Source organism: Brachyhypopomus gauderio, chromosome 5 (assembly GCF_052324685.1).
Source record: "Brachyhypopomus gauderio isolate BG-103 chromosome 5, BGAUD_0.2, whole genome shotgun sequence".
In the NCBI taxonomy this organism is placed as follows: domain Eukaryota; kingdom Metazoa; phylum Chordata; class Actinopteri; order Gymnotiformes; family Hypopomidae; genus Brachyhypopomus; species Brachyhypopomus gauderio.
The window spans coordinates 1,036,162-1,051,446 of NC_135215.1; the positions used below are offsets into that span (position 1 = coordinate 1,036,162).

The 15,285-nt window shown below is 43.8% G+C and overlaps 2 protein-coding genes across 5 annotated transcripts; both read right to left on the reverse strand.

The window, feature by feature from the left end:
- Positions 1-2,416: 2,416 nt before the first annotated feature.
- Positions 2,417-5,492, reverse strand: iapp (islet amyloid polypeptide). The gene is made up of 4 exons (XM_077004738.1): positions 4,261-5,492; positions 3,733-3,839; positions 3,172-3,306; positions 2,417-2,889 (listed from the first exon to the last, which is right to left on the reverse strand). The coding sequence occupies exons 1-4, from the start codon at positions 4,363-4,365 to the stop codon at positions 2,709-2,711; spliced, it is 528 nt and encodes a 175-aa protein (XP_076860853.1). The 5' UTR covers positions 4,366-5,492; the 3' UTR covers positions 2,417-2,708.
- Positions 5,493-5,631: 139 nt separating this feature from the next.
- Positions 5,632-13,664, reverse strand: LOC143514018 (solute carrier organic anion transporter family member 1C1-like). Of its 4 annotated transcripts, none has more exons than XM_077004736.1 (15): positions 13,530-13,664; positions 12,832-12,980; positions 12,289-12,430; positions 11,792-11,924; positions 11,402-11,508; positions 10,919-11,071; positions 10,312-10,410; positions 9,827-10,066; positions 9,514-9,678; positions 9,068-9,263; positions 7,409-7,574; positions 7,084-7,265; positions 6,914-6,978; positions 6,693-6,810; positions 5,633-6,403 (listed from the first exon to the last, which is right to left on the reverse strand). In XM_077004736.1, exons 2-15 carry the CDS (start codon positions 12,940-12,942, stop codon positions 6,184-6,186), a joined length of 2,097 nt encoding a protein of 698 aa, XP_076860851.1. In that variant the 5' UTR covers positions 12,943-12,980; positions 13,530-13,664; the 3' UTR covers positions 5,633-6,183. The 4 variants fall into 4 exon arrangements, with proteins under 4 accessions (XP_076860852.1, XP_076860851.1, XP_076860850.1 ...); XM_077004735.1 differs by having other exon boundaries at positions 12,832-13,019; XM_077004734.1 differs by having other exon boundaries at positions 12,832-13,051.
- Positions 13,665-15,285: the final 1,621 nt, after the last annotated feature.

Consider the following 15,285-nt stretch of genomic DNA (forward strand, 5'->3'; position numbering starts at 1 on the left):
CCTATAAATCTTGCTGTAGCTACACAGACTGCATGGTTAGTCAGTGGGATAGGATTAACTAATATGATACATCCCACTCACCTCACACTCTTTAAATTCTTCAAGTTAATGATATCAAATTGAGGATTGCAATGTAATGCATGCTGTCTTTTTCCTCTACATCAAGTCTGAGAGGAAAAATGCCTCTGATGGCACTGTGTGCTAAGCATGTTAATTTCTCTGAATAGCATCTGCCAACTTTGACCTGGCTGGTGCTGAGTATGTAGATATCACATCACTGTAACAATCCTCCGCTGCTAAATCACCCGTGACCACATATGATCCTATTATTCACTAATCTATTAACAAGTGCTGCTGTTAGATACACTTGGATTAAAAGAGAAGTCGTGTGGCATTGGGGCTAAAGAGCATTTTGCCTCTGCCATCATAATTATGATGTTTATCTCAGAGGGGTTTATGGAGTGAGTCATATCGAGCCTGGTGCCTATTATCAAATGCTGCATGTTCCCCTGATGATGAGCACATTTTGTGCTGGTGTTTAGACTTTGATGCACTGAAGCTTTCTTACAACATGGCAGTAAAGACTCCCCATCAGTACTCTTTCACTTGAATTTTATTATATTCCATGGCCATGCTTGATGTGATTGGCATCTTTACGTTTACAGTGCCCCAGGCAGGGCAGGCGTGAAAATTAATGACCGAAACGTTCATCGGTTGCCGGGGAGCTCTGCCGCCCGTGTGTCAGTGGTTATACGACGGGCCGGGGTCCTGTGTGGCCACAGCCCAGCAGGCTGATGGATTCATCTGTACCGCAGACATTTCCCCTTTATGACTTTGGATAGGAGGCGGCCGGCCAGGCTCGTCCAGATTGCCAGAGCACCAGGCAGTGGTTCCAAATGTCCAGGGAATGTGGGTGTGACAGATGTGCCTTAAATGTGAGGAGGAAGTGATGCGATTTGAGCGAGCAGGCGGTACACATGGTTAAAAATGGAAGTGTGAACTTGTGATTCTCCAAAAGGCCATTGGAGTTCATTTTGGAACCCTAAGGACAGCCAAAGCAGTCAATGGCTATCGGAGTTGTTTATTGTCTCCTAGCTGTCTCCCAAGCTCCTGCTCCAGCACACATCATGAACAATTTTAATAAGAAATTCTGTGCACTTTAGAAGTGAAGTGAAGGCTTCAGTGGCTGTGCATGCCGGACTGGTTTGAGTAACATCCCAGTTGTCCCAGTCATAACAGTACAAGAAGTGTACCACAGTTCTGCATAGAACAGGTTCACTTCCATGGCATGATTCTCTCCGGTTTGACATTATTTAGTGTACGTTGAAAAATCAAGTGATTCATGATGACTAATTAGGCTCAGCAGATAAGCGAGATCAAAGCTAACAGGTGCCATTAAACAGAATGAATGAAATGCATTTATGACTAACGTTGTCAAGAGGAGGATAATAGCATATAGAAATTGACATATATAACCACTTCTAATAGAAAATGTTGGCATGCATTAACTTTTCTGTGCACTCATCAAAACTGTGGCCTTCTACACAAAGGAAACCACACTTTTAAGCTAATTGGTGATCCCCTCTATAGTGGGTGGGGTTATATATTATTTTTTATATGCTATCTTGATAATATCTATCTATATTATATTACATATTATATTATATCATATACTGTATATAGATAGTTTCTCTGGAAACTCTGCATGTGTGCAATTTTTAATATCTATCAATATCTTTAATATCTCTACTGCAGTTATTTACCTGGAAATATATACATATGTACATACACACACACTATATTGTCAAAGGTATTTGCTCACCCATGCAAATTATTGGAATCAGGTGTTCCAATCACTTCCATGGTCACAGGTGTATAGAATTAAGCACCTAGGCATGCAGGTAGGCCAGTAACGCATAGTGTGAAGAGGTCACCAACTTTCTGCAGTCAGTCACTACAGACATCCAAACTTCATGTGTCCTTCAGATTAGCTCAAGAACAGTGTGCTGTGACCTTCATGGAATGGGTTTCCATGGTTGAGCAGCTGCATCCAAGCCATACATCACCAAGTACAATGCAAAGCGTCAGATGCAGTGGTGTAAAGCACACCGCCACTGGACTCTAGAGCAGAGGAGGTGCGTTCTCTTCTAGTGGTACATTATAACTAACGATTAAGAGAAGTGTGTGGTTCATACTCAAATGTCTAGGTTTGAATGAATATTTGTATCCAAGTCTAGCACTGGTAATGCTGACCTGTATGAAAATATTACAATATTAAAAATTATTTCCATATAAATATTGGCAAAAACTGATCCTGATTCATAGTATATTTATTTACATGTGTGCTTTAATTAATTTCTTTACTGAGAGTGATTTCAAATAATTGTGTGAAATAACATTACACACAGATCTGGACTATTATAAGTATTTATTTTTATTATAAAACCACATGAAAACAAAATGCCATTCTTCCTTTTCCTTAGCATTTTAATAATACATCATAATACATCATAATACATCATCACATTTACTTTCAAGCGTACTGTATGTGCTCCGTTTCTCCTGACGAGACACCTACTGTTAAAGATTCAAACAGGGAAACTGACAAACTTCGCCCCCATCATCAAGATCGTTGCTATCACTTATGATACATTTGCTCCATGTGTTTCATATATACATGTACTTTAAGCAGGGTGGCACACTGGTCCCTAGAGAAGCAGGGAGTTGGGCACCTGGAGCAGGTCTCTCTTGCCGTAGGTGCTGGAGCCCACATTGGTGGGGGCGTAGACGGTGCCCATGGCATTACTGGAGCGGATCAGGAAGTCTGCCAGCCTCTGGGTGACGCAGGTGGCCGTGTTGCATTTTCTCTTCTCTATGTGGTGCTGGTGGCTGGTGAGAGTGGGCAGACACTGAGGATTTCATTGGTCAGCAATCAGTGACTTGAGTTTAAATAAGTTAAAAATGGAGAATCAAATGAGCTACATTAACATTACACTTCGGGAAAAATCAAACTACACAAGAAAATGTTTTGGTATCACTCTCCACCTCACAGAGAAGCATTATTGTAACCACAAGATTGAAACAGCTACCGCTCCATCTTTGATGTCTTCCAGCAGTCAGATATGGTGTTTCCAGCGTTTGATATCTATGTCGAGTGCTGAGGTGTAGTACCTGCTGACGGCGGAAATCGCTCTCTGGGGTCGCGACACTGGGAATCTCATGAACGGGGTTGTGGACAAGCCTGAAGCCATCCAGCCCTTTTCCTCAGGAGAATCATCCGCCTGTTCGCTGAAGGAAATGAGGTACCTGTGGGCAAACGTGGCAACTGGGCTGATGTGGTCACAGGCATCTTTAGGAGAGTGGTGCTCCTCACGTATGTATAGCAGTACACCAACTAGTCATTTGTCCTTTGAGTGCATGCTTTGACTGACTCACATACAGCACACACACACACACACACACTTATACATGCACAGAGGCTTGTCATTCCCTCCACCAGCCAAGAAGCACTCGTTTCCCTCTCGAGAGTCCCCCACAAGTGCACAAAGCTAACACCTCACTTTCCAATATTCTGGAGAGTGGAATCTGCAACACTCGAGAGAGCAATCGCATCCGAGAACAAAAACCCACTTCACCGACACTCGTCCTCACGAGGCAGCGGGACATCGGCATTCGAATGAATCCGACTGCTGGGGCACTGGAGTTATGGGCCGTGTCGGGCCGGGCGCTCACCTGTTGCTGGGAGCAGAGGCAACGTCCTGCAGCAGCAGAGCAGGGAAGAGGAAGAGCAGGACAGGAACTGTCAGATGATCCATAGCACACAGACGTGAGCCGTGGGACTGTGAACACGGGCGGACAAGAATCCAGCACGAATGCAGCAAACAAACACACAAACACAAAAGAATATGAACGAATCAGGACTGAGACCTGGACGAGCATGAATGAAGCAGAAACATTTTCTTTCAATAGGAGTTGAACAAATGTACTAAATTTTTTTAAATTGATCTAATGTTAGGTACTTATAAAACTTTACATTATAAGATGGATTTTTTAAATTAACTGAAACATGATTACTTCTCTTTTATCGTTTCTGAATCGTATGGATCCATGGATGATTTGTACGTGGTGCACACTATACAAAGCAAACGTGTTAATAAAGCTCTGGTTAAGCCCTCTCATTACATAACACACTTTCCTGCACAGTAGATCTGAGCAGTGTGACTAAGTGCTCCAACATATAAAAAACAGAGCCTCACTCACCTTCAGCAGTTTGGGTCCGGCAGCAGCGTTCGGCAGCAGGCGGTACTGGTGCCGTCCCCGGTGTCGCCCGAGCTTGTTATAGGCTCCCTCAACCACTTGTGACATCACACCTCACCAAATATAGCTCTCGGTTATCAGCTGCGCGAGGCGCCGGGGAGGGGCGGTTGCTTTAAGAACCCAGACCCGCGGCGCAGAAGAGGTCAAAGGTGCCGTGCGGCCTAGCCGTCGTCATCGATTTCGTCATCGACGCCACTTGGAACCGGTGGGCTGATTGCTTTAGTAAGATCCCGTCCCACGTATGGACCCCACACGGCGGCGCTGCCTTCTCCGGCGTCTTTGCGATTCAGCATCCACACTTTGTAGCCTGCTGTAATCGGTCCAGTATGCTCCCTGCAGCTGGGGGAGCTTTTGAATGCGCCCCTGTGGTTTTCTCCTCCGGCCTTCTGTTTCTCCGCATCGTTATATGCTCCGCACCGCGCATGGTCTGCAGTTTTTCGGGGAGCGCAGTATGACTCAGAATTTAGCCGGAGTGGCATAACAAAAAGTGTTGTGTACCGAGTTGAAGCGAACACTCCTGGTTAAAGTGGAGGACACATTTTTTGTAAGTCTAAGGTGCTGCAGTAACGTGTAGGTCTGTCTAGCCACATTTCACACTCCTAAGTACAGACATGCAGTTTGAAATGATAAAATAGTTCTCATTGGCAGCGTTAAAACGGACCGTCATCACTGAAAAAAAAGCATAGTTTGATCACTGGACGGAGGTGACCCAGAGTCTCCTCCAGCCACAAGTGCAGCAAGACAACCCGCCGCTTTGTTTGATGGGAACCAAATGCATTTCTCCAGTCTCAAATCATTAACTGCAACCGAGTGACACTTTCACAGTGATGTTCCACTCGTTTTATGATTTCACCGCTACTGTTTTGTGGGAGTGGGGAAAAGCAATGAGTCATAGGAGTATGGCAAGAGATACAGAAAAGGGGGAAGTGTTTCCATCATTCAAACTTTACTTCGGATTATTAGTGCTATATTTGCCTGTTTACACCTTGCATTGGGACTTGACGAGCTTTGTAATAACCTACAATTGAGTAAACACATTTAAATAAACTGCATTAAATAATGTTTTCTTAGACCCTGTCACTTTTTAGTATTTATACATCTTGACATATTTTTTCAGTAAACCTTTTTTATACTTTTTATACATTTATATTACATTATACAATGGGAATATACATTCATTTATACATTATTATTTGAACTTTGTATTTAAATTAGTTTAAACATTATGACAAATCTTCTAAATTTGATGGGTGAGGCAGTGCAAAAAAGTGATCACGTCAGTGTCAGGGAAAATGGAGGATTTAATGGATAAAGTGCACGAACTCAAAACTCCAAATTTAGGATGCAATAACCAACAGTCAAGACAATTACAGACAGACAAATGACCCTCAGGTGTCGGGTTCCCTAATGGGCCACGCCCACCCAAGGGACGAACACAACGCAAACAACAAGACAACATAGATTACTGGCGCTGCTAAAGGGGGTGGGCGCCTCTGTAACGTTATATTAAATAACATCATATTTTACTCCAAACAAAAAGTTTCCCAGTAAGAACCTATCACAGATTTAGCTAAAAAGAAGGCCTGAAATAAAAAATACTTTTATACCAAACTGAATTTTATGGCATAGAAATACAAAATGAAAATGTAACGGACCCCTCCTCTGTGGCTCTGCCTCTTGTGTCTAGTATTAATAATGTGTGAGTATGGACTGGACTGTGCGTTCACCACGCCCCCCACCTTGTGCTCCTCTTGGCTGTGTGTGTGCCAAGGCAACATATACTCTACCCTTGCACTTCACCTATGCCAACTATTATACCACTACACGTGATGGTGAAGCTGTGTGTAGTCTCAGCTCAGAAACTCATCACACCAACTCCTTCTCTGGTTTCGCAGCAACACACTGCTCCACGGCTGGTTGGTCTTTGAGCAGGGCCCTGGACTCAACAGCGCCCCCTGCAGGCTTCACGAGCTCCACTTCGGTCATCTGCTCTCGCTGCACCTTGGCTTTGATGCTGACGATTACAAACCAGAAGACAGCGTAGCCGCACACCCTCAGGCAGGCGATCAAGCCCAGGAAGAGGAACCTGAGGATGGTGCAAGTCAGGGATGGAAGTCAGGCATGAATCCACTACCACTTCTACCAGCTGTCTGCCTGATGATTTTGAGTAAATAAACACCTGCTGTACCCTGCTTAACTGTTTCCAGGTCAGATACTAGGATGCCCCTATACTGCCCAGGGTTTAGAGTTTGCCCAAAGTTTAGTCAATTTAGACAATTCACCACATAGAGCAGCAATGGTACAGTAGTGTTAATTTAACCCTGAGCACACTGCTGTGCATAGTAAGTGTTCAGGTGAGGAGTGAGTATCCCTACCGGAAGGTCTGTGTGTCGTACAGTCTACACGCTCCTGTTCCTCCGCACCTACGACTTCCCCACTTAAGGCAGGTAGAATCAATCAGAGCCCCAAAATAGATAGGGGCGGGGATACCAGCTGCAGCGAAGCACACCAGTGTTAACAACCAACCAAAACACGAGGTCACGGACAGTCTGCAGAGACGGTCTGATTGATTAGGCTGTTTGGCAGGTTTTGTTACCCAGGACTCTGATAACCAGCAGAAATACGCCTGTGGACAGGGACTTCAGCTCGGGCTGCACGCATCTGCACGTGGACAAAAGGCGAGAGAAAGCCCGGATGAGGCCCGCGTTCGCTCTTACGGTGAGCCAAGCTCGACCCGCGCTTTGAAACCTCCCATTTTTGACGAACCTCAGGGAAATGATGAAGACGCACACACTTCCCAGGAAGAAACAGAAGAAGCTGAGTGCCTGCAGCCCCAGGTAGACGTAGAACATCGTGGAGCAGCTGTCGTTTCGCGGGCACTGGCCCAGCACGGCAGAGGAACCTTCAGTTCCTCCCCAGCTCTGCACACACCTGCAACCGTGGAAGGTCTATGGAGAAACACATACGGAGGAAGCGGGTCTAAACTATACTGTTTTGTTTATTTGAAACATGTGGATGTTGTTAAATGTGCACTTGTTGTGTGCCTAGGTGTGTAACAGACTGGTCCGGTCTGTGTAATGGCCAGACCCACCATATTCCTGCCCAAACCATGGGTGGAGTTGCAGCCAGCGTAGCAGGCCGAGACGTAGGTCACCCCATTCTGGCCACACACCGGGTCCCACTGGCTCAGGGGACATTCACACCCTGTGTTGCAAGAGGACAGCAAACCACCCTCCATCCCCCTCATGTGCACAGGTCTAAAATAGAACCAGCCAAGGTTCGGTTACTTTAGACCTACAAATTTACACATTTTGTTTCTCTAGGTTCAAATGAAAGTATATGTATATATATTTAATCAGGTTACATATATATGTATATACAGAAGTGTCAATTCCAGGTTCAGAAAGTAAATGTCCTCACCAGGATTTTGCTCAAGCTTGCTAGATTTTAAAATTAGTGCAATCCATTGACCGTATATATAATGGACGGTACGTCACCGTTGACTCCCATTGTGAGTTTTTGAAGCCACCAAGATGGCTGCACGAACGCTGCCATCTTGAAAATTGGAGCCAGAGCATGCGCATTAGAACCGGTAGGCAGGACAGTATCTCTGCCAGAGACCGTATCTCCTCCCCGACATTCGTTAGGATACGCCCACCAGTATAGAAACTTTTGACGTTTTACAAAATAAACAAAGGTAAACGGCGTTAATACTGCTCTCGAGAGTTTTGCTGTCGAGAACTTTGATGTTGAGCGCGTTCACGTTTGAGCATCTGGTATTAGATGTCAACCAACGCAGCTATTAACTGTCAATCACCTTATCGCCACACCCCTTTAAATAACTCTTAATAACTTCTATAAAATCTGTTTATCGTAGAGAAAAACACTGGGAGATATACTAACGCAATGGGGTGTTATAGAATTGACAAAATATAATTGCTCAAAAAACTTATTTTACGTGTAATAAAATTTCTAAGTTTCTCGTCCGGCCCGTTCACTTACATGGGAATGGGCGGGGTTAAAAGTTGTACTGCAGCCCGCCACTAGAGGGCAGCTGACTCACGGAGGCTTCAGTTTTCACTTGTGTCGTCCAGTCCACTTATATATACGATCTCTGGTGCAATCCAGGTAAAATTAGTGGAATCAACACAATCCAGGAAGCCTGAGCAAAATCCTGGTGAGGACTTTTACTTTCTGAACCTGGAATTGACACCTTTGTGTATATATATTACTACTGTTTGAGAATAGAACAGAATAGAATGTTTACACATGATGAAATCTCACCAGGGATTTGGTTTTAGCAAACAAAACTCATCTCTGTGGTATAGAATAGAGCAGGGGTACTCAACTAAATTTGTCCGCAGTCCAGTTTTGGCAGATACCTGTGACCTGAGGTCCAGTGCGGCGGGGGTGGCGAACGTAAGTTGTTGAGGGGGGGGGGGGGGGGGGGGTGGCGAACGTAAGTTGTTGGGGGGGGGGGTGGTGAACGTAAGTTGTTGAGGGGGGGGGTGGCGAACGTAAGTTGTTGAGCAGGGGGGGTGGCGAACGTAAGTTGTTGAGCGGGGGTGGCAAACGTAACACTCGTGACGGAGTGTTTTTTCAATAGCCCTGAAATAAATGCTCCGGGTTTTTTTTTTGGTCCATATCCAGTTAATCAGGAATGAGATTGGGTCCGGACAGGACTGCGTTCGGGTCCGGATCCGGACCGCGGTCCGCCAGTTGAGTACCCCTGGAATAGAGGGAAAGGTACCCTTGGTAAGGCACGGTGATGCCGGCCATGTCTGTGTTGGGGCAGCTGAGGAAGAAGAATGGCACGGTGCAGGTAAAACCGAGGATGAAGGTGAGAAAGCCCAATCTGGCAGCGGTCAACATGTCCAGCCTGAACCTCTTCATGATCAAACCACTCAGGAAGATGCCCAGGCATGTGGCGGGAATGGTGGTCACTCCTGCAAGCAGCCCACGCATGTAGGACATCATACAACACACGTGCACAGACGTGAACCCCGTATCAACCCCTTAACGATTTCATTGTCTGTTTGCTTGTTTGTTAGTTTGTTTGACTTCTAGAAGCTATGTTATGTTTATGGGGCATTACTTTACGATCATGGCATCATTTTGCAGGACACAAGCAGGACGAGCCTTTAGAATATAAGTGTGCAGAAAGCATCAATGTTGAGCAATATTTAGCAAAGTTACCTATAAGGAAATTTGCCCTGGATGCACTTTGTCCAAACTGTTGTTCAATGTACTTTGGTGTATATGTTAAAATAATGACAAAGGCATTGATGATGACAACATGGGAGATCAAGTAGAAGACATAGATCTTATTGAAGAGCAGTCGCTTCAGTGATGGCCCAAAATCTAGGAATCGAGGAAATATTAGGTTATTTGGAGCAGAGATATTTACACCTCCTTTATTGACCCTTTTAAATCTACTGTAAATGTATGACAGCAATCACTCTGGTGGATTAATTCTGTTGTACTGCTGCCAGTTAAGAGCCAGTATTACCCTTCGCTACCTCTGCGAGGTTGACGGGGCTGTTCTCTGTGCAGGTGTGCAGGGGCCTCTCTGAGTGGACCCCTGGGACCCCTGGGGCCCCTGGCCCCGCTGCCTGGCCGGCTTCAGGTAAGGATTTAGGCAGGAACCAGAAAGGCACTGCAGAGAGCAGTGAAAGAGTACCGGCTACTATGAAGCCAAGCCACCACGCTCCCACCCAGCGGGAGTCCTGAGGAGTGATGGGCACATCCTCTAATGAGGAGAACACACACACACACACACACAAATACACACACACACACACACACACACACACACACACACACACACACAAACGCACACACACACACCCCAAATTCTAATCCTAAAGTACTGTACAAATTCACAAGCCAGTGGTTATAGCAAGCTCACATTATTCTCATCAAGTCACTCACTGCATAAAAGTGAGACCATTAGCTCTAAGTGTGGAAATTCTTGATAAGAGTCAGGAGTCTCACCTAGGTTCACAAAACCAAAGTCCACATAGATGTTTGCGCAAAGGGAGCCGAGGGAGAAGCCAAACAGTGGCCCAATCACTGCGATGGTGTGGAGACATCCTGGAGCACATGAGCCAACAATGAGACTATCAGGGAATCATCCATTCAATACAGAGCACATGAGCCAACAATGAGACTAACAGGGAATCATCCATTCAGGACAGAGGACATCAGCCAACAATGAGACTATCAGAGAATCATCCATTCAGGACAGAGCACATGAGCCAACAATGAGACTATCAGGGAATCATCCATTCAGGACAGAGCACATGAGCCAACAATGAGACTATCAGAGAATCATCCATTCAGGACAGAGCACATGAGCCAACAATGAGACTATCAAGGAATCATCCATTCAGGACAGAGCACATGAGCCAACAATTAGACTATCAGGGAATCATCCATTCAGGACAGAGCACATGAGCCAACAATGAGACTATCAGAGAATCATCCATTCAGGACAGAGCACATGAGCCAACAATGAGACTATCAGGGAATCATCCATTCAGCGCAGAGCACATCGGCTGTATTGACTCTAAGTAGTAAGTAGTCACTTCTCAGTTCTCACCAATGTAGAAAGCCGAGTTCTCTGGTCTGGCGTAGTCATCTACGAAGGACACCCCGAGAGGGACAACCGTGGCTTCTCCGACACCACGGATGATGTTTCCCACCATTATAATGATCCACATAAGAGAGCCCTCCTCGTCCCCCTCCTGACACCCTGAACAGCACAGACACATTGCCGACACAGAAGGAAACGTTATGAGGAGTTTCACGTCCGTTGATGAATATCTGAAAGCCCCTGACATACGTTGTCCATTTTTTAAAAAGAACCCCAAGATGCATTTGTTTAATATCACACTTTTTGAATAAAATTTTGTTGTTCTTTGTTTTCATAGGTACTTTTTAATAATACATTTTCTGTCTGTAATTGGTTTCTATAAAGTACTGTTTCTGTAAACTCTGATTTATAAACTCTTGCAAAGTCAATCGTTATGTTATTATTAATGCTAATAGGTCCACAGCGACATCGAAACAAAAAAGTCGTTACCAGGAACGTGTTGCTGAATAACAGTCTGACTGCTATATGAGCATGGGGAGGTCACGGTGAAATTGTCAGAATCTTTAGAATAGGAGGCGACCGTCTCATAGTTATACCTGCCAGACACACACACACACACACACACACACACACACACACACACACACACACACACACACATCAGTACAACCCATCTTATTTTTTTTGACATCCTACAACATCAACAACCCAGGCCCTTATTTCCACGGGCTCCTGTAGCTTTTGACTGAAAAATAACCTAAATAATGACTACCCCCAACCCCCCCCCCCCCCCCCCCCCCCCCCCACCACCACACACACACACACACACACACACACACACAGCATGCTTGTGCGCGTGGCAGCAACAGTGTGACTCACCGGCCCATGAGGAAGTGAGGCAGGGCCATGAGGAGGGTGCCCGTGCCCATCAGAAGCATGCCCGTTCCGATGATTCTGGGCCGGTGGTACTTCGCACCGAAGTAGCTCACAAAGGTAATCACTAGCAGGTTACCTACAAACCCAGATTGAGCACTTAGCTCTTAAAACATGCTATTAACTGAACGGAAATGGGTGCTTATTGAGCATTACCTGTAGACAATTAAATGTTAGATACATGTTAAAGAGCAATGCAAATGTATTTAATGTGAAAATGTGCTGGATGTGAGTTTGGGGTCAAACTTAATTAACTTTATGCTCATTCTTTAATGAGTCACGTCTTTTCTTTAAAGGAGATAAGGTTCATTCAAACCTCAAGCAGTGCATCGACAGAACGCACGCAGCACTTGCCGGACAAGCAGCGTTTGGTGATCTCCGCTGGTAAAACAGCGCCCTCTTGTGGACAGTCTGCTGTGCTGCAGTCCATCTTGCTCACTCACCCATTTCAAAGCTGCAGTCTATGGTGCCGACAACAGAACTGGAGATCTCAAATCGCCTCTCGAGCTGAGTGATGGTGCTTTTCATGTAGCTTCCACTCAGGGATTTGGTGAAAAAGGAAAAGGCAAGTACACCCATGAACATCTATAATCCAAAAACACGAAACAAAGTTAAGTTCAGCTTCACTTTTTTTCCAATTTATGTTAGTTGCAGCTCACTGTGGAAAAAATAAATGTTGTATGTCTGTAACGTTTGTAGTGGATCAATGTGATATCAGTGGTCAAGGCCCAATTAACTAATACTGAGACGGTCTGCTGCTAACAGTAATGTTGGTGCATGGATCTTCCGTTGCTGTCTTCCCCTTCCTAGTGTCTTCAACACCAGACCCACATTAGGTGAAGAACACCACCATCAGCAAAATGACTGTGAGCAAGTCTGTTCCATAAACATATGTTCCATAAAAATATAACTATTATTACCCATTATTCAGTGTCTAAACCAAATTTGTTATTTAGGATTGATCGGTGGGGTCCTGCCACTCGTACCTTCAGAGTTGGTGAGCAGCATGTGGTTACACGGCTGGTTTTGGGGTCACGGGAGATGTTGTCCAGTGGGGAGGGCTCACTGAAGCCCTCCGGCCTGGCTTCCAAAGTCATGGTGGACAGGTCAACGTTAATTAGATGAACTCGGCAGGCTGAGGAGGAGATGGAAGAATCTGCTTGGGAGGGTCAATCTAGAAGTTAGACGTGAACCTCCATAAACCAGCTGAGCAAGGAAACCAAAACAGAAATCTGAGAGCAGGTTGATCTTCTCGTGAAAGAGCACAGCAAGATCATAATCTATATAATAATAATAATAATAGTATAATAATCCATTATTCCCTGTTAGTTGTCAGTAAGTAGATGGGAAGATATAAAAATGTTGAAACCAAATATTAAATTACTATTATTACTAATATTAATATATAAATGTTAATTAGGCACCGTTTTCTGATCCTAAAATTCAGTGCATTATGGTGTCTAGTTCCTATTTTAGTAAGTGTTGGGTTGTAATGGACTACATGTAATAGACTACATGTAATGGACTACATGTAAATAATGGAGTGTGCGTAACACTACAAGTACATAATCAGCATACTAGATTCAATTAGTTTCAGAAAAATAAATAAATTAGGTAACCACTAGATTAAAAAAAAATAATTGGTAATTTCTACATTATATTAAAACTTAACAAAATCACTTACCATTTTCTCCTGCCTTTTTATGGTTCTGAGTGAACACACTACAACAGCATCAGCACTGAATTAACCTGCTTTCATTTACAGTAATAGGTTTAAAATACGTACAGTGCGTCATGTTTCTTTGAATTATGTTATTTAATTCCCTGTATGACTGGAAACAGATGCACACTTGTTTTTGTGGTGTTTTTTTCTTCAGTCATCCTGATATACCTTCTTAATAAAATTAAGGAGTGGCCATGGCTTCTTAAGACATAGGAATGATAGGAATGAGATCATTAAGTCACGAGGATGAGCTCATGAGGGCGTAGCAACGAGATTATTAAGGTGTGTGAATAGCTTTGGCCACAGTTTAATAACAAAAGGCTTAATGAATAAGATTTGTCAGAGGGATTCACTGATTGTCACGGTACACAGTTCCCCTGCCAGCCGCTTCCATCAGCAGCGGCAGTACTCCATGTTTGTCCTGTCGATGTGACGTCGTGTTTGTCACTCGGGTGGGCGTGGCACATTAGGGAACTTGACACCTGAGGGTCATTTGTCTGTCTATATTTGTCTTGTCTTTGTGCCGGTTGACTGTCAGTTATTGCAGCCTTAATTTGGATTAGTTCAAGGGTCTTGAGTTGGTGCATTATATTCATTAAATCCTCCATTTCCCCTGAGATTATTTTTAGATTATTAGATTATTCCAACCTATAATCCAATTTATTGGTGTTTATCAGTAATAATCTTCTACAAGTGGCTCTTTAACTCTTTGCTTTCAGTTTGAAGGACGCTGAAATCTATGACTTCTGCCAAGTCCGCATACTGTCTATGAATGTTTATGGCTCAGAGTTATGCCATGTCTCCCTATATGATTCCAGTATAGCAGGATAACAGATTGCAAGATCAAAGTAAAATTAACCCATCTTGTATTTGTCTCAAAAGCTTATCCCTTATGAAGACCTCTGAACGTGATCACAACACTTTAATAATCTAATTCTCGCTCTATAATGACCTCACATCCACATGGTAATCTTGTAGCTCTTTAGATTAGGCTACAGATACATTTACTATATCATTAATATTTAGGAGCCATTAGTAGACTTCTATTGACAAACAAGCATAGATACCCAGAAATGCCCTTATCCTAAATTCTGATAAAACAGATGTACTGATACGGAAGACTCCATGATTTCGCCACAGTTAGAACACTGGTGTAAGCCTCCGCACTGATTTATCACTGGAGTCCCACACAAAACTGCACACCATTTACAGAACAAATCAAAACAAACATACCCATATTTATTAACCCTACATGGCACAATGAATCCAGTACATGCTTTCATAACCTCTGGTTTTGACTATTGCCTCATGTCGTTGGCAGGCTGCCCTGCTGACTCTTAAGCTTTGATTCGTTCAGAAAAGGGCAGTTCATGTCTTTACTTGAATTAGGAAGTCAGCACACTTTACCCACTTTATTCATCTCACACCGACTGTCTGATGAGGTGTGCAATGTGCAAAGTGTTGTTTGGTTAGCTCCATCAAATCTTGCTGATCAGATGAGGCAGTCATACTGAAGATTTATCTTATTTGTTTACCTTACATATATATGTATTTATCTTATACTCCAAAACTCTAACATGAGTCTTGATATCAGGTATGCATATATAATTATGAATATATATATATAAAACAAAAATATATTCTTGGGGGAGACTATGGGTTACTTTACATACAAAAAAGTTTTTATTTTTGCTGATATGAATGAAGTAAAACTACT

Excerpts from the sequence above, each read along its gene's own strand:
- iapp (XM_077004738.1), bottom strand. The coding sequence starts at position 4,365 with ATGTCACAAGTGGTTGAGGGAGCCTATAACAAGCTCGGGCGACACCGG. Across the intron at positions 3,840-4,260 it reads CCGGACCCAAACTGCTGAAG|TCCCACGGCTCACGTCTGTG; the intron begins GTGAGTGAGGCT and ends CCGTGTTCACAG. Across the intron at positions 2,890-3,171 it reads GCGATTTCCGCCGTCAGCAG|CCACCAGCACCACATAGAGA; the intron begins GTACTACACCTC and ends CACTCTCACCAG.
- LOC143514018 (XM_077004736.1), bottom strand. The coding sequence starts at position 12,942 with ATGACTTTGGAAGCCAGGCCGGAGGGCTTCAGTGAGCCCTCCCCACTG. Across the intron at positions 11,509-11,791 it reads CCTCACTTCCTCATGGGCCG|GTATAACTATGAGACGGTCG; the intron begins GTGAGTCACACT and ends TGTGTCTGGCAG. Across the intron at positions 9,679-9,826 it reads CCTCGCAGAGGTAGCGAAGG|ATTTTGGGCCATCACTGAAG; the intron begins GTAATACTGGCT and ends CTCGATTCCTAG.